The 22,990-nt window shown below is 47.7% G+C and overlaps 4 protein-coding genes across 5 annotated transcripts; 2 read left to right on the forward strand and 2 right to left on the reverse strand.

The window, feature by feature from the left end:
• Positions 1 to 456: 456 nt before the first annotated feature.
• Positions 457 to 6,267, reverse strand: CPSF4 (cleavage and polyadenylation specific factor 4; the record flags this gene model as incomplete). Of its 2 annotated transcripts, none has more annotated exons than XM_082006529.1 (8): positions 457 to 525; positions 1,893 to 1,985; positions 2,866 to 2,938; positions 3,400 to 3,493; positions 3,646 to 3,741; positions 4,529 to 4,681; positions 5,202 to 5,252; positions 6,165 to 6,267. In XM_082006529.1, the coding sequence occupies 8 exons, from the start codon at positions 6,265 to 6,267 to the stop codon at positions 457 to 459; spliced, it is 732 nt and encodes a 243-aa protein (XP_081862655.1). The 2 variants fall into 2 exon arrangements, with proteins under 2 accessions (XP_081862655.1, XP_081862654.1); XM_082006528.1 differs by having other exon boundaries at positions 1,893 to 2,037; positions 2,813 to 2,938.
• Positions 6,268 to 6,646: 379 nt separating this feature from the next.
• PTCD1 (pentatricopeptide repeat domain 1) lies at positions 6,647 to 11,226 on the forward strand (the record flags this gene model as incomplete). The annotated part of the gene is made up of 8 exons (XM_082006527.1): positions 6,647 to 7,102; positions 7,617 to 7,757; positions 7,966 to 8,184; positions 8,816 to 8,917; positions 9,263 to 10,021; positions 10,239 to 10,355; positions 10,662 to 10,844; positions 11,068 to 11,226. 8 exons carry the CDS (start codon positions 6,647 to 6,649, stop codon positions 11,224 to 11,226), a joined length of 2,136 nt encoding a protein of 711 aa, XP_081862653.1.
• Positions 11,227 to 11,694: 468 nt separating this feature from the next.
• BUD31 (BUD31 homolog) lies at positions 11,695 to 13,466 on the reverse strand (the record flags this gene model as incomplete). Its single annotated transcript, XM_082006551.1, has 4 exons — positions 11,695 to 11,923; positions 12,280 to 12,446; positions 12,679 to 12,801; positions 13,373 to 13,466. 4 exons carry the CDS (start codon positions 13,464 to 13,466, stop codon positions 11,873 to 11,875), a joined length of 435 nt encoding a protein of 144 aa, XP_081862677.1. The 3' UTR covers positions 11,695 to 11,872.
• A 1,612-nt stretch (positions 13,467 to 15,078) lies between these two features.
• Positions 15,079 to 22,777, forward strand: PDAP1 (PDGFA associated protein 1; the record flags this gene model as incomplete). The annotated part of the gene is made up of 7 exons (XM_082006750.1): positions 15,079 to 15,214; positions 17,143 to 17,214; positions 18,127 to 18,347; positions 20,257 to 20,364; positions 20,774 to 20,895; positions 21,802 to 21,953; positions 22,659 to 22,777. The coding sequence occupies 7 exons, from the start codon at positions 15,079 to 15,081 to the stop codon at positions 22,715 to 22,717; spliced, it is 870 nt and encodes a 289-aa protein (XP_081862876.1). The 3' UTR covers positions 22,718 to 22,777.
• Between the last annotated feature and the right edge of the window lie 213 nt (positions 22,778 to 22,990).

Consider the following 22,990-nt stretch of genomic DNA (forward strand, 5'->3'; position numbering starts at 1 on the left):
CAGGATAGCAGAATCCCTGCTTCCTCACTGAAGGGAAGGCATTTCAAATATTAATTTTCCCAACCAGTCTTCCTGTTTCCACAGGGAGGGCTGAAACGCTGCAGGTTCTCCAAAGAGAAGTGGCAGAAGGAAAACACTTTAAAGAAACACTGGCGTAAGATGCGTTTACGTAGAATGCTGCACCGGTGAGGGGTTTGCATATCTATTTGCTTTTAGATCTACCTTTCCACAGGGCTCAATGAAAATAGGCAGAGACGAAAATCTATTTTTAAAAGGTTAAAACATAAAAAAAAGTTGTGGACAATTACAAAAATGTTGCTTAGCAGCAGCCAGCCTCTCACCAGTTCTTTCAGTAATGGCATTAAAAAACAACCTGATTAATAGTTCAAGACATAGTGCTAGGCAGAAACCTTTTCTCAGTGTTAATAGCTCCCTTGCACTCTTCGTTCTGCTCTTTCACTGTCCACTGAGAAAGGCCAGATGTCCTTTGGTGCATCTGTTGGCATAATGACCTTTTTCACCACACTAAAAGAGAAAGAGAGAGGAGTTATTACACAGTTACAACTTTTTCCCCTCTAGCTGCCTTTATTAAAGTAGCTGGCAACTTGTTCCAGTCTGGAAGCTTTTCTGTGCATGGAAGATGCAGCATTTAGCAGGTGAAGTGAAACACGGTGTCCCACGGGACATGATTTATGGGCTATTTCTACTCTCTGGAGCAAAAGCTGCTTCTGTGCTGGGATCGACCTGATGCCATGTTATTATCACACACCACAAAGGAGAGTGCTCTCAGCACACTGCTACAAACAGCAAAGGCTGTAACACAGAAGGAGAATTTCAATGTTTGAGGCTTCCAAAACTACTCCATCTGACACGCACTACATCAGAGACACATAGGGACTCTCCTGATACACTATCCTGAATTAGATAGAGAAAAGTGCATCTGAACAGGAGATTCACGACTTTGCACCTTGAAGCTATTCCAGCCCAGAAAGAAATGCCAGTATCTGATGCTACAGCATTCTCCAGATATATAATTTACTTGCAGCTAAAATAATAAGCAGCTATTAAAGGGTTTCAGCGAAAGATTCAACTACTTAATATCCCTGTCCAATCACAATAATTTTTACCCAAACAAGCACTTTAGGCCCAGAAGTTGGCATGTACAACGACGTAACTGTCAAAGCTGGTGGGACAGGAAGATTCTTTGCCCTTTTCTAGCAGCTAGGGCTGGAGCTTTTGTGGAGAAATAAACAGAGATGGAATCTCAATTGTGTTGAAGTTTTACCAGTGCTCCCTAATGAGCAACCAAAGTGAATTCCTTCGTTTGACAGTGACAGGGTGCACTTACAGCTGCAATACTGAACAGTCTTTGCATATTCAATTTCTGGTACTTGCAAGGACCTTCCATGCTAACAGGGGAGACTAAAATTTTTCTACAGTCACCAAGTATAAGCAAATTAACTCATGAGACAAAACTAATATTAGTTCTTATTTTGAAACGTAAAGATCAGCAGTCTCCCTTAACCGTCATTGTGGTAGGGCTTCCTGTTTATTAGCAGATGAGCAAAGTCTGTCCTACTGCAGCCTTAATTGTCACAGTAAGTCCATGAGCTGGCAAACTAGTGACCTAGAGGCTTCAGAACTCGATGCTAATTCCCACAGCTGTATCCACGCACCAAAATGGAGTGTCTATTGAGCAGCAGAGTGCACATTTCATGAACCTGCTTATGCTGTGAAAAAACCTTTTGCAGGACCAACACCCCTTATCACAACAGTTCGTTCCTTTGCCTGCGGCAAGCAACCAGCAGCAAAGCAGCGTGATGTAGTTCAGGTGATGAGCACTCTGTACTTCTTAAGTCTAGTACCCTCTGCTTCCCTCCCCTCTAAATTACCTTGTAGCAGGTGACCTGCTCCAGCGGCCGGGGTCCTCTATTCCCAGTGTTGTTATTTTGAGATTGCATGACTCCAATGACTTGCGGTGTCCTCTGTTGGTTAGGAGAAGAGTTCCGACTCATTAAGCAAATCAAGGATAAAGACCTTTAAGGTTGTTATTTTATTAAGAAGGGAAAAGAGCACCCCACATATCAAGTGATCAATTTTCCTTCAAATCTGTGTGTGGGTGCTCTGCCAGCTGGAACACCAGCAAGAAGAAATCAAGCACCGAGGCTTACAAAGGCCAGCTATCCTGCTTTTCTTTGAAAGCAGATTTAGAGAGTAGGTTTAGGCCGGTAAAATATCATTGCCATTACTGAGATGTCACACAGATTACAAAACTGGCAGATGGCCGCACAACCACATGTGACATGCTTCTATGTAACGTGGGAGTGTTTTGTGACTAGATCTCCATGTAAAGTTGGAGTAATTGTAGGGCTTTCAGCACTATAATGGCACTCAGGGTTGGTCGCTGCTTAATTCTTGCATAGCACCCTCCCTGCCAGGCAGTGCCCCAAGCAACGGAGCTGCCACTGCTGGCCTCTGAGCTAGAGGACAGTACTAATAACTGAGAAAGTTAAGCAGGGCGAGGGGAGAAACAGAACAAAGCAAAACACACGGACGAAGGCAGCAGCAGTCTGTTGTGATCAGATGGTGGACGTTAGAAGGCTGGGAGGAGGGGAAAGAAGGCAGTGCTTTGTGGTTTATTGGGATTTTGTCTCCAAGTTCTTAATTACAAAAGGGTATCACACCCTGTTGTAAAATAGGAAAGGTTTTCCCTCATTCAGTGAGTATTTCTCCAAGGCTCTCCAGCAAGTGGGATCCAAGAGCCCAGGTGTCCAGTTCTGACCACTAGACAATACACCCTCTTTTAAAGCACTGTGGGAAATGCTTCAAGGCTGGGTGTGTAGGGGAGGCAGGGGAATTGTGTACCTTTTGCTGTGTTTGTGTCGGTTGAGGCAGTGGTGGTTGCTCTGTGGTTCCCATTGGCAGTTCAAACCGAGGGCTGGTTTAGATGGAAACAAGAAAATTGATCCTCAAATCATATGCCAACATTTTACCCTCAGCTCAGTCAAGTAACTCCAAACAATAAAACAAACATTCAGCCAATTAAATTTGGCTCACAGGAAATAGACTTCCCCCTCCCCACTTCTCTGCATTCTGATGCTCAGCAATTACGTATACAAAAATGACAATCCAGTATGCAATATGTCCCTCTACCTGTGAAGTCTTCTGGAATATAAGCCCATGTGACCCCACTGCACTGATGGCATCTGATCACCACACCAGAGTTCTCACTGGGAACTCCCTGAAGAGGCCCTGCCCCACATCCTCAAACTGGGACAACAAACTAAATGTTGGCCAAATCTCCAAAGCCATTGGGAAGCACTGGAGCACCCTCATTTGACATATACTGGATTACAAAGGAAACGCAAGATTACAGGACAAGCCTGGAAGCATACTCACTGCATGAATTTACAGGTAGGCCCCTCTGGACAGAATCCTACTAGATAATTCACACAAATGACTCTTCGAGTGTGCCGGTGTCTGCAGAGGGGACCTGCAACACAAAACTCAATAGTTCATGTTCCACATATGCATACCCCAGCACTCAGTAGTAGCAGGTACACAAGCAGATCACGCAAAAAAAGAATAGCAACACCCTACCCTTGATTTATAGCCACAGAAGCAGCAACTGTGTGACATACATACCATGTTTACAGAAGCCTCTGTCATACCAGGGACAGTCTTTGATCTTAGACTCCGGGTCAATGTGCAAGAATGGACATTCTTTGTTACTGCATTCCCCTGTACCAAAGGCAAACACACTTCTTAGTCAATTGTGCCTCTTCAAGATCAAATGACTCCCAAAACATTACCTGGATCATGTAGCTCCCGCAAAGCTGCTACCAACGTGTATTAAGTTCAGGCACAACAGTCTTACTGCCTGCCTTAACCTAGATGAAGAACACCAAGGACTCACCCCCGGCAAGTATACCAGACTGGATTATTTATGTGTGCTTTTAAAAACAATGCAGAAACTAAATTTGAGAGAGCAGTCACAATAACAAAAACCAAACATTTAGTGCACCAGAAGTGTGGAGAAACTACAAATTGCACACTAACCTCAATCCAAGGAAACCTACAAGACTGTAAGTTTCTGACAGCAAGTTGCCTCATTATGTCCAGATCTCCAGAGCTGGAAAGCAAGTGCATAAAAGTTTTGCACTCCCATGCCCTCTGCTGCTCATCAACTCCCCAAAATAAGAGTCATGCAAAGACCAACTGCTCAGCCTACTCATCTCGTACCCAAAACAGAACAGTAAGGCATAAAACCCAGTAAAAACTTGAACTTCCCCCCTATTTCCCCAAGGTACAAGCTCTTGAGAGAGAAGACACCTACAGTGTATCACAAATTTAGGGGGATAATAAGATGAAGGACTAAGCAGACCTCAAAAAGTACAACCTAACAATATCATCAGACACAGAAGAACTGTAACACTCTGAAGACGGATGAGAGGGATGTACCAGGATCCTCTTCACCAGACTCCCACACCAGCAAGGAACACTAAGTAGGAGCTACAATGCCCCTTACCAAATTTGGAGTAGAAGTAACACTCAGGCATCTTGGTCATGTCGTACTCGTGCAGAAACTCGCACTGGTCTCCCTTTTTGCACAGTCCTCGTAGCCAGTGTTTGCAAACAACTGTCTTTTCCCCACTGATGTGTCGGAACGGGCACATGCCTCCTGCAGAAGGATAGGACAAGGAGAAGGGAAAAAAAGAACCATTAAAATCTGTGGCACATGAAGGTGCAGGACAACAGCAATACCCCGTTCCCCTCTGCAAGAAGGGTCTCAGAAAACATAATTTTTTCTTAGGAATTAAGCCTTTAGTGGCAATAGCAAAAAAGGGAGCTCCAGACAAGTCTTATGTTACCCCCTAATGCGCTAAGCAATGTAGTCTCCAGCTCTTAATCCTGGCAGCCACGAATCACAGCAACTAATACAGGCACATCCACAGCAAGGTCTGTGCGTGGTAAGTTCAAGCCTTCTTTTACGGGTAACTTCGCTTATTCACCTCCCAACTTCTTTAAAAAAATATCATTCTTTCCTAATTGTTGCAGTTATTCCAACATCATTCAGTTTTATCCTCTATCTATGTTATCTCCTTATCTTTAAAAAAACAAGACTACTGTAGACAGTGCTAGAAAACCTAGTTTCCTGCCTCCACCCCTACGAGTATAACTGTACTGGAAATATTACTTGCCTTTTCCACAAGCCGCTTTTAAAAAAAATTCACAGACAGCTGCGCCTGATTCTGAAAAGAGAACAAAGAAACATAATTAATTTTAACAAAGTTTTGTGGCAGCTTTTAAAATATTTTCTTCCCCAGAAAGCCAATCAGGTCCTCAATGTCAAAAGAAAAGTATCGTTTTGGTTTGCAGAATCTCCTTTCCCACATAAGTTCCTTGTTCAAGTCTGGCTCTCACAAATATCTGTATTCTTCTTGACGGACACCGAGGGGAATTTGCAGACGTCTGGTGGTGCTTGCTTTGCTTTTCAGATATTTAGGTTTTATTGACTAGGTTTTCCTCTACTGCTAAGTCAATCATGTCAGTGAGCCCCTTATTTACAGTCCTGACAACTGACAGTCTCCTGTTTTTTGACCAGAACAGCCTGAAACAGCCATTAGTGCGTTATCACTTGCTGATCCTGACCAACAGGTGTCACAACATTCAACAGAATTAAAACACAAATTTAGTAGCCCAGACTGAAAATTTCAGCAAACTACAGGTCTTCTGAGAATACCTGTGTCAGATTATTAGACTGGAGGAGAAAGTTTAGAGACCGCAGATATACCTAAAGATGAAGTCCCCTGCCATCAAAATGCCTCATCTATCAAAAGGGCATGAAAAAAAATAATAAAGTACTGTGCAGGAAAGTGATGTTTATTCACCATAATGCCTCAACTTTCACTTTTCAGCCTGGCTAGGTATTAACTACAGCTTTCATTAAGTCGGAAAGAAAATATCTGGACTGAGACAGAAGCTTCACAGGGAAAGCAGAAGTTGAGTGTATCGAAGGATAAGACCTAAACAAGACGCCTAGACCCTCGGAAACCTCCTCCCCTCCCCCCAGCCCCGCGACGGCTCCGGGGACAAGGGAAAAACGCCGACCCCGAGTACCCCGGGGAGGAGGGAGCCGCGCAGCGCCCGGTGCCCGCACGCACTGTCCATGCCGGGGAAGGGCAGCGGCTGCGCCCCCAGCTGCTGCTCCACGGCAAGCTCCAGGTCGAACTTGATGTGGTCCACGCTGGCGATGAGCTCCTGCATGGTGGCGGCTGGGGGGCGGCGGCAGCGGGAAGGAAGGGGGGGTATGGTGGTGGTGGTGGTGGTGGCAGCGGGCGGCCGGGCTCGGGCTGGCCCGGCCCGGCCCGCTCCGCTCCGCGCCGGCAGCGCCTGAGGAGAGGGGAGGCGGCGGTGGCAGCACCTCGCCGCCCCGCGCCGCCCGCCCGCGGAATGCCGGGAGCTACCTCTGACCCTGCCGCCCGGCGGGCAACGCGTGCGTTCCCACCAATCAGAGCGCGTCGCTCCACATCCGGTCCCGCCCCTTCCGTCCGCGCAGGCGCCGTGCTTGAGGTGAGCGGGAGGGGCTCCGGGCCCGGCCCCCGCTCCGCCGTGGCCGGGGACGCGCCCTCTCGGTGGCCACATCATGAGGGCCATGCGGCTCATCGTCCTCTTGGGGCCGCTCGCCTCGCGGTGCCGGTGGGCCTCCTCCGTTCTTCCGTGGCGGCGGTGGGCAGCCCCCGAGCAGCCCGGGAAGGCACCGCGCCTGCTCCAGCCCCCGGGGCCGCTGCCGGGCGGGAGGCCGTTCAGCTCGTCACAGGCGTCCTGCAAGCTGCCCGGTAGCGACCTGCGAGAGAGCGATGCTGGCAGCCGCACTGAAGCTGTTGGTGAGGAAGAGGAGGATGATGAAGGTGTGGAGTTCGGGACGCTGTCTGATAAATTTTCTTCTAGAAAATATTATCACAAAACCACGTCACGCTTTCAGAATTTAAAGCTTCAAGAAGATGGAGAGGAAGAACCGGAAAGAAAACCACGACGTGGTCCTAAGAACACCCCGTACTGGTACTTCCTAAAATGTAAGGCCCTCATCAAAGAAGACAAGGTTTGTGCCCAGCTCTCTGCTTATTTGGGTTTTAATAGCATTTGATCGATGAGAAACAGTACAGCCTTGTTGGGAGGAAAGACGTACTCCACATCTGTTTGCGATACCTGGATTATGGTGCTGGGCAGATGGTTGCACCTCTCTATGTCTGCTTTCCCTCTGAAAATAGGAACAGCATTAACTCATCATTTTTGAGGGTGTCCAGACAGTTATTTTTTCTAAAAATTAAGCCTTTCCTCAGTCCTGTCTCCATCCAGTCAGCCTGCCATCCCCTCTGGCAGCCCTGGATTTGACATTTGCCTGCGACCACTTCTCATCGCAAACCCCTGCAGCTCTGTCTCATCTCTATCATCCTATCACTTAGTATCTTTCCAGAAGGAGGTAAAAGAGGAATTTGTGACAAATCCTGTGCTCTGTAGGACTTCTACCACAACCTACCCACAACTGTGTATATTAATATCCATTGTAATTGATTCTGTTGCTGCCTCATCGTAAATTCTCCTCTTCCCTGTAGCTGGCAGAGGCTCTGGAGCTGTTTGAGGTGCAGATGCTGAAGGAAGAGCGTGTGCAGCCAGAAGAAAGCAATTACACTGTTCTAATTGGTGGCTGCGGCAGGGTTGGCTACGTGAAAAAGGCGTTCAGGCTCTACAACGATGTAGGTTTATGTTCCCTCCTCTCTCAAACCTTCATTATATTTTCTAAGCTAGAACTGTTCCAAGCATTTGGTCACATTACTTTGTCTCCAAAATGCCTTTGAGTTAGTGTTTGTATCTTCTCAGCCTGAAACTCTTAAAACCATATTATGAAATTATAGAACTCTTTTTCCTAAAAAGCCTGTTCCAGTTGTTCTTCTCTTCCCTTAGATGAAAAAACGAGGCTTAACTCCCACTGAGGCTACTTACACAGCCCTGTTCAATGCCTGTGCCGAATCGCCATGGAAGGACTCGGGCCTGCAGAGTGCTCTCAAATTACGGCAGCAGCTAAAGAGCAAGAATGAAGAGCTGAACCTGATCACCTACCACGCACTGCTGAAGGTCTGTGCCCTGTGCTCAGATCTCAGGATGTGCTTTGATGTACTGAAAGTAAGTAAGTGACTTTTCTCATATTAAGTGTAGTCTGCTCTGGTTAAAGCTCCTGGAAGTTGCCATATTGCACAGATTTTTTAATTTTGTTTCCAGCAGAGGTGATTACAGATCATGTCTATATTTCATTGATCCTTAGTCTTCTACAGTGAAATTGTCTTGGTACATACCAAACATTAACCTTAAGTACATAAAAGGAGACAGCTGCAGAGGTGAGCTTTAAAATGCTGGTCAGGTGTGTTAAAGACTTAACCAACCAAGTTTTTGTGGGGTTTGGGGCTACTGTGTCTGTCTCAGTTAATTTTGAAGACCCATATATTGATACCTAGTTCCTTTGAGAGCCCTTACAGCAGTTCTTCTCAGAAGGGGCAGTTGGGGAGTAGCTAAAAGGATTGCTGTTCCTGCCTCCACATTCCCTGTAGCTCCTGTAAGGGAGAAGCTAGGACCTATGCAGGAGTTTCGGCGCTCTTTTTCTCCTGGAGTGGTCGTTCTGCTCACAGGACTGGGACTTCACCCAATGCTTTGTTGCTGCTGTATCCCTAGAAGACAATAGTGGCATTTAAACTTCACAGTCAGCTGCAACAGACTGTTGGGGTAACTGGGAAGTTTAATGCTCTTTCTCCTCTTTTAGGAAATCGTGCACAAGGGCCATGTTCTCACGGCTGAAACTTTCAGCTTCCTTCTCATGAGCTGCATAAAGGACAGCGAAAATGGCTTCCGATACGCCTTACAGGTTTGTCTTCATGTTCTGAGTGGGGAGGAAGAAGTGCTTCTGTATTGTAACTTGTCAGGAGCAGGCGTGGAAGGCAGCAGGTTGCTCAGAGCTGACGAAGTAGGAGGGGTTCAGCTCCTCATAGAAGAAGTTCTGTAAACCAGACGTACACTGGTGAACTGCCCTGGATGATCTGTACTAGCACAAGGTAGCTGTTCACTGTCTCACGTCATCATGCTGTAAATTCACTCCTTTTCTGCAGGCAGATACTGTAACAGAGGGCAAGGCAGATATGCTTACAGTGTGCTAGAAATGCTCCTGTTACTTCCTATCACATACATCTGGTGTTCATCTTTGCCTTTTCAGGTTTGGAAACAAATGACTAAACTTGGAATAAAGGCTAACAGCCACTCTTACAATTTGATGCTGCGTGCTGCAAGAGACTGTGGAATAGGAGATCCAGTCGTGGCTTCTGAACTCCTGCTCAGACCCACCCATGAGAACTCATCTCAGCTAAGGCTTGCACCCGGGAGGCAGAAGGAAAAGGTGAAAAATCAGAGGAAGAAGGGATCAGAGAGTGCACCTGCTGTCCAGCTGGATGTGGAAGCTATGGAAAAGCAATTATTTCAGGAGAGTTTGGTGCAGCCTGAAGAACCGATGCGGCAACAAAATAAAGATGTGAATCAGGCTGAAACAGAACCAGCTGCTCTCGACAGCCCCAGTGTAGCTCACAGCAGGACTGGAGTGTTGGTGAGGAGAGGCCAGAATGAGATGGAGCAGGAACGAGCACGCCTAAGCTGGAGGCAGCGTTTCTGCAACCTGCCCAACTTGCTGGATTCCAGGATGCCTGACACAGCCTTGGTTTCCTTGGGGACAGTGGCCACACCATCTGATAGACTGGCTTTGATGGGGGATGTGGAGGGCTTCTTGAATAAAATGAGAGAGGACAATGCAGAACCCAACATTAAAACGTTTACGTTACTGGCTGAGCTGGTGGAACCCCAAAGCCCCTCCGAGTCCTCTTTGCTGGCACTCCTAGATGAGCATAAAGTGAAAGTAGATGTGACCTTCTTTAACACTTTAATAAGGAAGAAAAGTAAACAGGGAGACCTGGAAGGAGCAAAGGTGAGAGAAACTCAGAACCAGCACTGTCACCACCTCCTTGTCTCAAACCTTCAGTTTACCTGTTTCACTGCAAGACCTGTTTCTGTATTCGCAGTAGAAACTGGGGATCTTACACTGTTTTCCACAAACCAGTGCTCAGGTTAACTTAAGTATTTAGGGCTTCTGTTCCAGAATGTTCAGTGCTCTGGAAACTAATGTTGACATTTGTATCTTGCAGAGTGTGCTGCCAGCTCTAGTGAAGAGAGGACTATCGCCTAACCTCCAGACATTTTGTAACTTGGCAATCGCTTGCCAAGGAGAGAAAGATGGACTGCAGTTACTCTCAGATTTGAAGGTAATAAACCCTGTTGCTTAGGGTTTGAGCTGCCGGAAGAGGCAGAGTGAAGTGTTAACACATAAAAAGAGTTGCTGAGGTTTCTCTGCTGAGTGGTTTTGTTCTCACTCCAAAACCATACAACTCCAGAGTAGGTGCCAGCTCCAGTGGTCTGTCCTACCTGCGCTGGGATAGGAAGCTGCTACACTGGTTCTGAAGTGAGAGCCTTCCTCCTTGTGTAGGAGGTGCCTGTGTGTCTCCTTGTTCTAGAAGTCCTGTGCTACTTGGCAGATAAACAAGTTTAACTTTAGTGTTTGTTGTTTCTAGAGGTCTGGAGTAACCCCCAACAAATATATCTACAGCACCCTCATTGCTGCTGCCGTGAGGCAGCTGCATTACAGTTACCTGATAGAGATCCTGCGAGACATGAGGAATAACCAAGTGCCTCCCAATGAAGTTATCATACGCCAGCTGGAGTTTGCCGCACAGTACCCTCCAAAATTTGACAGGGTAAGTAGCCATGACTGGTCAGAGTGTGAAGGCATCACGAAGGACACCAACAATCAGGAGAAACATAGATGTCTGCCTAAGTCCTTTTCCTCTGGGTTTGTCTGATCTGGCTGACAGTTACTTGATAGCAGTTTCCTCAATACCAGCATGCAATAGCTACAAGCCGCTTCTAAAGTGAGCTCTCACCTAATAAAAACTTGTTTTGTTGGATTTCTGTTTGCAGTATAAGTCAAAGAACCCATACCTGGAGAAAATTGATGGCTTCCGCAGCTACTACTATCGGTGGTTAAAAGTAATGCCAGGAGAGGAGACCCCTCACCCCTGGGAAAAATACAGAACTGCTAAACGTGCAGTAGATGACAATAAGGAAGAGGCTGTGTAGGAGGAGCCAGGGCAGAAGTAGCAGTAAGCAGGACACTGAAGTTCTGTATCTGCCTTGTGCTGGAAGAATGTCAATCTTGTTCCCTTAAACCGTCTTGTAGTAAAGCTGCTTTGTATTTCCGTGAACCCCAGTTCTTGGGATAACTACATAATAAAATATTTGTCCTTTGTTTTAAGGAAAAGCAAATACATTTTCAGTGAATTTCCTTAAACTGCAGTGGATTAGATGGGCTGTAGTTTAACAAACCCTGTGCTAAACAAGGGAGAAGCTTTAAATTCAGTTAGTTGAGAAAAAGGGGGGGAAAAAGCTGGTTAAACTACCCATGTTTAGATTACCTCACAGTATATAGAGCAACCTTCAAAGAAAGCAAAGCACATCCAGCAGGAGAAGAGTGGCATAGAAATGTTTCACCAGGAGATTGCACCACTCTTTCAGGAAGGCAGATTTTATTTTCAAATAAATGGCTACACAAAAACCTACTCCAAAACAACCATCATTGTATATATGATTCAGGGGACTATGTTGCTGGTTTAATTGTTATACAGAAATACCCAATCACGCAGAAGGTGGCTGTAACTGCAGCGATAGTCCATTGTGTAGGATGATATCCCTCAGAGTTCAAAAAGTAGTCTTATGGCTAAAGGCTTCACCCAGAACAGCCTCTGCATCCACAGTGAGTGCATTCAATTATTCTTCCCTAGGAAAAAAAACAGAACAAAACAACATGAGGATGATATTTCAGCCAAGCTACGTGAGCAGACCGACCAGCAGGCTTGAGCCTCAAGGCAGAGAATGGGTCTGTGTGGGAGGGGTTTCTACCATCTAGTTTTCTGTTGTTTCCCGTACTTTAACACCTTTAAACAACTGCATGCCAATGCTGACAGTAACTTTAGAAGCAACTAGATACCAACTCTACCAGCAAAAGGTAGAAAGTGTTAGAACTAGAAGAAGTTACCAGGAAGAACAGCACTACCTCCTCTGCTGTCCCTGAGCTAGGAAAGTTAGACCGGGTACTGCAAGGGTCCAGACACGTAGAGGAACAAAAACCCTTACCACTTCCAGCTTGCTTTTGGGGACCCTGCAGATGCAGTTGGTTCCGAAGTTGGTGTCCCGTGTCTGGATACACCGCAGGCAGCAGAGGTTCTCATAACCTTGTTTCTTCCACTTTGCAATCAGGTTTTTGTCAGCGTATCCTTCTTTGATGCAGTACTCGTAGAGCTCTGTAGAGGAGCAGACACCATCACAGGTAGCTCCCAGGAAGAGTTACAGACTTACAATCAGGAGCTGTAGTAACTAGTAGTTAAAGCCATGCAGCTGCCAGCCTTCCCTCCATCCTCCCTCCCCAGAAACACGATCCTTTTAATCAGTGCCCCAGTTCAGGCACACCCACAAGCAGGCTTCTTACTCTGTTCTGCTTTTCCCTGCCCAGAGTAAAGCATTTGCGTTCCTCACCTCTGCTGATAGCTTTTCTTTTGTAGAAGAGATCAAAGATATAACGTGTTTTCTGGTGATGAATTCTGAAAATAGGCCAAAGGGATTCCACTTTCCTCTTCCCTTCGTGAGGCTCAGTCTCCGCTGGGAGGGAACACAAATACCAGGTTTCAGCTGTTTCAAGCAGCCAACTTATTCCTTTAGTCACTTTGCAATAAACTATTCCAAGAACATTTGTAATGTTAAAACATTACAAAGATAAGACCAAGCTTAACGGGAGAAGATTCAAACAAAAGGGACCTGACTCAGAACAGCTCCTTAAGGAAATGAAAATTAAAAAAGACAGACAGCAGGGATGATGTGACCAGCACTAGGATGGCAGGTGACTTCATGGCTGCCCTGGCTTGTCAGACTGGAGCAACAGCACAGACAAGAACTACCAGTCCCTCCATGCACACCAGTGAGCTTCAGCCAGGGCTCAAACATGGCATACCCTAAAACAACCATACACTAAACCTCTGTGCTCTGTAACCTGTGTACACCCAGAGAAAAGCAACCAGTACAGGCCCAGTCTCAGCCTGCAGTATCACTGTGAGGCAGAGATATGAAAAAAAAGTCAATCTATATTTGTGGGGGCAACTCTGCTTCCTGAAGCAATTAAGGATGAGCTTGTCTCAGAGACACTGCCCTGAAAACACCCAGCTCTGCCACTCACCTTCTCTCATCTTCTGATCCAGCTCATCCAGCGTTGGCTCAATCAGCTCCCAGCCATCCGGGGGAGGCTTCCTGCTCCTCTTCACTTTGGGCATTGCCTTGGAAACGAGGAAGGCAAAAGGCAAGGGTTTGCCTGCACCCAAACGTGCAGGTGCTTCAAAGTCCTTAGAACCACTGGAAAAAACGAAAGGAAAACAGTTGCTAGATACATTTCTCCTAAGATTTCTGTGCCCCTTTGCCATGTTCCACTGCGATGATAAAAATGAGATTTATGGAGTTCGTGAAAGAGGTAAAATCTCGCCCAATGCGGCCCTGGGGATAGCAGCCGCTCCGCCACCATAAATCATTTTTTCTCCTCAGCAAAGTGAGAGGACAGCCGCCCCTCCTCCACACCGAGCTACCCCGAAGCAACACCTTCCGCCAGCTCCTGCTGAAAACCCGGGCGAGGCAGCCCGGCGCAGGGAGGCCCCCAGGACTCGGGCCGTGTTGGTGGCGGAGGGGGGAGGCCCCAGCCCGGGGTCCCGCTCACCTGCCGGGAGCCGCCGCTTCCGCTCTGCTGTCGCGCCGCCGCCGTCGTCACCAGCAGGGCCTCTCGCACCCGGGCCTCCCCGTGGCCCCGCCCCAATGAGGGGGGCCCCGCGGTGCCTGAAAGAAATCTTCCCCGCCGTGCGCGCCGCTACCTCGGCCGAGGAAGGGCGGAGAGCGCGGCCCGTCGGGAGGGAAAGCGGCTCCGCTCGTCTCTGACGGGGGGACCCGGAGGGGCGCCGCGGGCAGCCCCGACGCGGGGGCCTCGCCGGCCGTGGTGACTGGGCGGGCACCGAGGGCCGTGCGTCGCGCGTGGGGGTGGGGCGGCTTCCGCTTCCGGGTCGCCGCTCGGGGCCGGGGGGGCCTCGCTGCAGCCGCCGCAGCCGCCATCGCCGCCGCGATGCCGAAAGGAGGTGGGGGCAGGGCCGGGCCGGCGGGGTTCGACCCTGCGAGAAACAGTGGGGTGCGACAGGGGCGAGGGGGCTGAGGGCGTGTACGCCCCTCAAGCCCCGGGAGGAGAGGAGGGGCGCGGGGGGAGGTCCCGGCTGTGGAGGCTTGGGGGTGGGGAGGCAGGGCTCGCCCTCCCAGTTCCCCCGGGTCGGCTGAGGAGGTACTGGGGGGCGTCAGCTCTCGTTCCCCGCCCTCGGGTCTGAAGGGAGGTCTCCTTCCCGCCTCTTCCCGGCCTTGGGGAGGTTGGGGCGGCGGGGGGGTTGTCTCCTTTCTCCTTCTCGGCCGCGGACGGTCCTGGAGGGAGGTCCCCTGACCGCACCCTCCACTCGCCGTAGGTGGTCTCTGAGGGAGGTCTCCGTTTCCTCCTCCAGCCCACTCGTGGAGGGCTTCGGGGTAAACCTCCCCTCCCCGAAGAGAGGGAAGATTCTCCACGTTTCTCACAGAGCTGGGGTTCCCATTCTGTGCCCCCCACCTAAGCGCCGTGGGATCTCAGTAGCACGTGGGGGTGCCCGGGCCGTGGGGTGCCAGCCCCCCGCCCCCCGTCCCGCGAGACTGGGAGCGGGCTGGGCCCCATGTGCTCCCCGCTGGGCTGGGAACTGCAGCCGGTTCCCCCCGAGGCAGGGCCTGGGGCATACGGACGCCCGGAGAGGAGAGTTTACAGCTACCCCGGGGATCGCGGCGGGCACACAGGCCGTGTGTGGGGGCTGACGGCCCTCCCATCCCGGTGGTTCGATGGTGGAAGCCTTCGGAGCTGGGTACGGGAAATCTGAGCGGCTGGGCAGCATGGGGGGGATGCAGAAGTGGTCTTCGGTTCACGGGCTCCTTTCATGTGGCTCCGGCAGCTTCGCATCTGGGTGTTACGGAGCGGGTACCGACTTGCTTGTGTGATTAAGGAGAGGTAATGAGGGACTGACAGGCTGTCAGGGCTGAGCTGGATCCACCCAGAACCTTCTCCAGATGCACCATCTGCATAATTGGCTCTTGTGCGAGTGTCGGTGAAACCCCAGTCATGTACATTAATGTAAACCAGCCCTCGTCATTCATCTTCTCGGTAGTTTGCTCCAATTTATTTCATCAGCATTTCCAAAGCTTTAGTACCAAATCTGCTTCCCTGTTTAGATTTTCTGTAAGCGCTTTATTTTGTGTCCATTTGCACGATGTTAGTAGATAGCGTTGAAGCTTTTGCATATTTTTGGTGAAGGTGAAGAACTGTGGTACGTTATAACCCCGATTGCCATTTTTAAATGCACCATAACTCAGGATTTTCTGCTCTGTATTTAATTGTATGGTTTTAAATATTTGTTTCAAACGTCTTGCTGCTTTGGAAAAGAACGATCTTTGCTCGCCTTCCCCCAAGTCAGTAGGAGGTACTGTATTGTTAGCACAAGAGTGGATTTTTGCACTCACTATTTAATATAAAATGGGGGGGGGGGGGTATCTAACTAGCCAATAATAAATTTCGTTACAGGATTATTTCTGATTATTTTGTTCTTTTTTTTTAATACCTTGATTTTTAAAAAAGTGATTCTTTCAATATTCTTCCATTCTCTTTGATTTAAGTTCCTTAATTATGCTGTTTAAAGCTGAAGACAAATGTATTTGAATGCATGCCTGCCTTAGGAGCCAGTGGTCTTTACTGCAGGTGATTATATTTTCAAAATGCTTTGCAGAGGAGGAGAAGATAATCGTTATCCCTATTTTACAGATGGGGAAACTGAGGCACAGAGCTGAAGTGAGTTGTGCAGCATGATGCGGTAGGTCAGTGGCAGATGTAGGACTGGCACTCCACTTGTCTGACATGTAGTTTGATCCCCCTGGGAAGAGCAGGGCCCTGTCCCTGCCCCGTGCTGAGCTCCCCACCATCCCTCCAGCTGCTGAGCCTGTGACACTGCTGCTCCTGCTCAAAGGGGCCTTACTTCTCTGTGTGCAGGCTTGAATGTAAATGAGATTGATTCACTCTTCAATTTACTACTTTTTAGGCATTTAATGTAGGATAATTTCTCTCAAATTGCTCCCTGGCCCTTATTACTGCTTTTTATTTGCAGTAATAAGGGTTTTGTGTTCTTCACTTCTGAGCCCAGTGTAAAATTTTGAGCCCAGCTGGACAAGAAGGCTGTTTGGCATCAGCTAAGCTTGTGGCACAGCGTTGTTTTGGTTTATTTAGACTTTCTTGGTGTTATGCAGCATGTCAAAGACATTACTGTTGTTCTGTCTAGAGTGATGTCATTTGCTGGGCAGTGAGGTAATGTCTCCTGGGCTAGAGTGCTCTGTGGCAGATCTTGCTCCCAGAGAGTGTCAGTATTGCCACGTGGGATGGTTGGGAACAGCCAAACAGAAAACACACGTCTTTGGGTGCAGCAAAGCTTTTGGTTGCACTTACAGTTTGAGTGCCCATGAGCTTCCACAGCTGGGTTCAGAGGGAAGAGTCTGGTCTCTGTGCTTCCCCATTTCACACGAGAGAAACAAAACATCTTGGGAGTCTCTGTAAGGCTTCACAGTGGGGTTTTCACGATCATTTATTCCACAGCTCAGCTTTTACTGAGCTAAAACATATGAGAGCTTGTCTCCCCTGAGCCAGGAGGACTGGTCAGAAAACATTGAATTTCTAAAGCCTGCAGAGACTGCCTGCACTGGTGCTCCTTGTCCCTCCAAGTCCAACCCCGCAGCCAGGCGTGGCCGTGGCACCGCGCTACAGTTGAGACAGATCTTTCCCATGCATCCTGTGCAGTCCCGAGGAAGGAGGGATGATCCCCTTAGCCCTCTCTGCCTCTGTAAGGTTTCCCTTGTCCTCGGCAGGTGAAGTGGGGGAGGGTGAGAGAGAGCGTGAGGTTTTCCTACGCCTTCTGTCGGACTTCAAGGACTCCTGCAGTAGCAGAGAGCTCTCTTGCCTGAGCTGTTTGCTTTTTGCCAGTCTCATGCACCAGTTGTGCCTTGAGCTCACTAGTTCAAGGCTAGAGAGTGATTCTGGTCAGCTTGCTTTTCAGCAGTTCTTTGAGCTATAAGAGCGTAAACGGAGCAGCCACTTGCGGGAAGCATTAATGGCTTCAGTACTTCATTAATCAACAGAATTTTGAACTTGAGAGCAGATCTTAGCCAGGCAGTCCAGCAAGCTAAGCTCACTCTACCCTTCCTGGTTTCTAGAGCTTGTTTTTATTTTTCCTTATAAAGCAGTAAAACATGGAGGCTCTTTTTAGTAGTTCTTCAGCTCTCATTGTAATTCCCAAAGCTTTTGTCCAATTAGCTTCCTATTTTCTCTTGGCACAGCCCTAGTGTAGGGGAGGGGTTAAGGAGGCAAGCTTGTCAGAGAGTTGGTTATAACCACGGCTGCCGCAAGAACATGCTGTGATTCCTCCTGCGCAGGAAACGCAGAGAGCGGCTGTGGGACTGAGCACCCCTTGCCAGCCCGGGAAGTGATTCAGAGAGGCCACAAGCGTAGGCATGGATGGGTAAGGAACAGTGTGTCACCAAGAGCTGAGGGGGCACTTGGAAGCTTGTTGCCTGATAACTGGTGTCACGGCTCTGTGAGGGGGTACCCCCTTCGGGGGGTACCTTCCCAGCTCCCTCTCTGTAGGACAAACCTGGACTTGATTTGGAAAATGCTGTACAGCTGGTAGGCTGCTCTTGGTTCTGGTGTCTCCAGAACCACCCCAGGTGGAAAGAAGGAGCTGATTCTCTGAGTATTTTTCTATGGATCAATAATCCCAATTCTCTGTGCAACTTACTGGAAATTCTTAGTGTTTCACTGAGGCTGGCAAGTTCAGTGTGTCCTTTTTTGTTTAGATTCTGTCGGAGGAGCTATTTTGGTTTGTCCTATCTGCAACCGAAAATCCAGAGTGAGTGCTGCAGGAGGAGTAAACCTTTCTGGAAGCTTATCACTAAACTATTTATTCTTTTTCTTTTTTTGTACAGGTAGAAAAGGAGGCCATAAAGGCCGAGCAAGACAGTACACAAGTCCTGAAGAGATTGATGCCCAGCTCCAAGCAGAAAAGCAAAAGGCAAGGGTATGTGTTTGCCTACGTTATGTGCTTGCTGTCATGAGTCCTGGCTTGTAGAGCATGCTTAACTTGCAGTTCATGAGAAATGGCAGCTGAGTCAAATGTTGCAGATCATTCTGTCAGTGATCACAATATGAATTCTGAATATCACTGGCTGGGGAGACTGCTAGGTGTGATCCAGTCTGGTTCCTCACAGAAGTGAGGCCAGGTAGACCATCCAGTTCACAATTAGAAGGTTAAAGGATAGGGAAGATGATTACCCAGCAGCTCTGGACATATTTCCCCCCCACTGTGTTTCATCATTCTGGTCTCCAGTGTCAGCTAATTTTTGTAATCCATGCTCTGCAGCTTGGCTATGGAGGAAAAGGGCTCACATCTTGCTGTGTATTGAAATTATTATATTTGCCCTCTTTCTCTTCTAGATTTAAAAGACCAAATTCCTTTGACTTCTTCCTGTACACATGATTTTCTAGTTTGCCTCTGACTTGTAGGGAGAGATAACAGTTTTCTGGCATGAGTTCTTTTTTGGGAGTGTTTCTATGCCCCAGCATAGGATTGTAACAGCTCCCCTGCTGCAGCTACCTGACTGGTGTTACAACAGGCATGGCTGCTTTTTGCAGTACTTGCTCTCGTGTATTCCCAAATTATCACAGCTACGATGGCACTCTCGCTGCTATTTTTCTGTGACTTTCTGAAAGTGCTGCCTAAGCCCAAAGACACTACTCCAGCTGAAGCCTCACAGTACTGACTACAGTAGGATAATTATACCCCATATAGGAAATACTGATGAATACCTCCCGGAAGAAGATTACTCTTTCAAGCAGTTATGAGCCATATTGTTGACTCCTTTTTAATGTTTTGGCCAGCTGTAACTCAAGATGATTGTGGGGTGTGCTGCTTAGCCACATATTCCGACTTTGTGTTGGATAACTCCTCTTGGTTTGTTTTCTGATTCCACCTTCTTGGTTTCATGCCATCTTTCCAAAATCTGAAATCACTTACGGTTTCCAAAATGATTCCAACTCCTACCAGTGCGATGTCATTCACAAACTTTATAAGTGTTCTCTGCTTCTGAGTTGTTAATAAAAATACCAACTGGAAATGAAACAGAACAAGCAGGACCCCACTGGAAATGTCAGCCTTATTTCAAAACAAACCAGAGAAACGCTCTTTGAGAAGGATTTCTTCTTTTTCTTTTGTGATAATCCATACCACATACGTCTAACGCCATTTTGTTAGGGAAAGCTTAAAAAAAAGCCAATTAACAAAATTACTCCTCTTACTGCCCATAGCTCATCCACTCTGCCAGTTGCTCTGATGAGGGATATTTGGCAATGGTAAAACAAGCTATTCCCACCCATGTTGGTTCTTCTAATGATTTACAAATTAATTAATTTAGACCTCTGACTGGTAAAAGCTGTGCTAAAAAACCTGTGATTTCTTGGATAATAATCTTCTGGTTGATCGTTGACAATTTGCTCTTCTCTAGTTTGTTTTTTTTTTAACTAGATCTAGGATGGGATCCAGCTCTACACTACATCCCTGTAGTTTCCAGTCCCTGAGATATTGTGCACTGGAAAACCGGGCCAAAATGTCTCCTGGAGATCTTTCATTTGGGGAAAGTAAAGTGCCAGTTCTGTATATTACAATAATTTTCCTGGCCTGTTAGGCAGAGAGAACAGCAGAGTTGTTCAGAGGCGATCTGCCAGGGCAGGTGATGCACACCTACATGTTGAGAATGAATTGAGTTGTTCTGTAACAGCCAAGCACCTTCAGTGTCATAAGGGCCACGTCAGGAACACCAATACTTTCAGAGCTGTCTCTCATCCCTCCAGAATGACCTCATTTAAGAGTCACTGTTGGATTTGGGGGGTTTATTGACATATATTTGCTCTAATTTCCTGTGATTTTGTAGGAAGAAGAGGAGCAAGAAGAAGGAGGCGAAGGAGCAACAGGGGACCCCAAAAAGGAGAAGAAATCTTTAGATTCAGATGAAAGTGATGAAGATGATGAGGATTATCAGGTACTGTCGTTCTCAGGGCACTTAATGCATTTGCACCACACAGATTTTTGGGGCAGGAGAGAGTTGCACGCTCTTGGCTCCCAGTTCTCTTTGAGAGCTACCTATAGTGAATTTTTTATGGAAGGACTATTTTTAGAAGCCAAAAAAGCCCTTACTTGACTGCCTTTTGTCCTCAGAATGAAAACTTGTGTATTTTTACAAGTGAAATGCAAAGGCAAGAGGATTTTTAAAAAGGCTGAGGATGCCTGGTGGTATAAATCTTGATTCATGAATAGTTTTGCTGTCTGGTAGTGAAAACATCTTGAGTTCCGCTTTTGGGGTGTGTTGCAGTGTGTTTGACAAACTCTGATACAACACAGTGTTGGGTACGAGAGAGCTTCTTAATCTTCCTCTTGTTCTTGAACCTTAGCAAAAGCGCAAAGGAGTGGAAGGGTTGATAGACATAGAGAATCCCAATCGTGTAATTCAGACAACCAAAAAAGTAACTCAGCTGGACCTGGATGGACCTAAGGAACTCTCACGACGAGAGCGGTGAGTCTTTCCTGCTGCCTCGGCAGGAGCTAGCGCGTTCCTGGAATTTCATCCTTTCTGGTGGCAGCAATTTAACGTGGAGAGTTGTTTCCCTGCTGCATATGCATTGGTGTGGGAAGCCCTTTAAATGTGTCGCTCTCTAAAGCGGATGTTGAACAGCAGCAAACTGTCAGGCAGGACTCACTGTGGTTCAAAATGTCTTTCCTTACAAACTTTACAGAGGTTGTCTGTTTTCTGGAAATAACTGTGGCCATCCTGGAGCCAGGCAGCTTGGCCAGGTGCACTAAGAGAGTGAAGTTTGTCGCTGTGAAGCAGATGGAGACCATTTCTTTCCTGAAGTGTTATGCCAAAAATCAGACGTAACCAAAGTCCATTAACCAGAGGTCATCTTGGGGCCCGCTTTAATCTTGCTACAGAAGGTGCTCTAGTGACAGGTAGCGGTTTCGCAGATTCCAGGGGTCATGGTGAAATTCTACTCTGAGCAGATGAATGAGATGAGAACCAAAGTTTAATATTCTAGTTTTGCTTAGTAATGGAGAGTTTCAGAGTGAAAGATTTAAACTTGCTTATTTGGGATAGATTGCTTCAGCAGAAGTACACCTTTGTGAGGGTAAGGCTGAGGAAAACATGTCATGGTGTTGTGCAGTCTGGGGCTAATTGATTTGTCCTCATTGTGTGTCAGTGTCCTTATTTAGCTGAATGAAGGTAGAAATAATCTCTCTCATCATCCCTGTTCAAATCCTGCAATAGATATAACCTGTTGCTTGAAAACTGGTGACAGGCCCCCCCAGGCTCTGTGAGCAGTCCAGCTCTGTCCTCACCATGCCCCCCAGTCAGAAAGTCTCCCCGTCTCTGCCCGCATGCTCACTTGGATACTCTGATGACTGGTGTGTTTCACTCAAACAGAGAGGAAATAGAGAAACAAAAGGCAAAAGAAAGATACATGAAAATGCACCTAGCTGGCAAAACAGAGCAAGCGAAGGCAGATCTCGCCCGACTAGCCATCATTCGGAAGCAAAGGGAAGAAGCTGCCAGAAAGAAAGAAGAAGAAAGAAAAGGTTAGAGAGTAATTAATCATATCCTCTTACTCCTCTTTGCCACGGCTGTACTGCCAAGAGGCATGATTTCTCATATTGCATGTGGTAATCCCTCATCTCCTGCGACTGCGTGGTGTTGCTGAGCGTCATTACAACTTCGCGCATCAAAACCAGGTTCAGCTGTTTCATTCTAACAAAGCTCTTGGGTTATAAAGCTCTAGGATGTCTGAACAGGGAGCAGGGAAAGAGAGAAGGGTATTACTCTTGATATCCATATTGTCCTCAGCCTCCCAGGCAACGCTTGCTCTGATTTGGGGAGTTAGTGAGTGTCTTGTCTTGGGTGTGATTTATCTGCTTTGCATGCTGGGGATCCAAACCGCCCAGGATTTGCAGCCCCTGCCTGGACTTTCTCTTGAGCTCTGCTTGGTGTGAGCCAGAAGTCTGATGAGCATGTCATCTCAGTGGCTTCCACTGAGAAATTTCTGCATCAGCATCAGGGTAATTTGTGGACGCCTGAAGAGAGGCCGAGGATGAAAGTGAAGGTGCAAAGGGGGCTGCTCCTCTTAACTCTGGAGGGGATCTACCAGGGGCTGGTGGGGAGGGTTGGATTTTTTCCCCATTACCTCACTGTAGATGACGAGCGGCATTTCGGTCTCTGGGGCTGTCAAGCCACCACCGGTCCCCCTGAAATGAAAATGTGAAACCTCTGTTCTTCTCCTCCCCCAGCAAAAGACGAAGCGGCCATGGCAGGTAAAAGACTGCAGTCACTATCCCTTAACAAGTAAGCACAGGACATGCAAGAGGAGGAAACGCCAGGGAACTGTGCCTGGTGCCTGCCAGGAACCCTGTCGTGTTGCGTACCATCGATGCCACGTAGGGTGTACTGCAGCATCGAAGTCACCTTCACCTCCAAGAGATACCGACGATGTGTTTGTCTTCATCCTGGCACAGATTTCCATTTGGGGTTAGGGGCAGCTGCTATCTTCGGTGCAGAACTGTGCTGAACAGCAATTCTCTGTAACAGTTTGGAAACCTGAATGTTTTTGCCGTTTTTAGGA

The sequence above is a fragment of the Phaethon aethereus genome, assembly GCF_964289735.1.
Source record: "Phaethon aethereus genome assembly, chromosome: 15".
In the NCBI taxonomy this organism is placed as follows: domain Eukaryota; kingdom Metazoa; phylum Chordata; class Aves; order Phaethontiformes; family Phaethontidae; genus Phaethon; species Phaethon aethereus.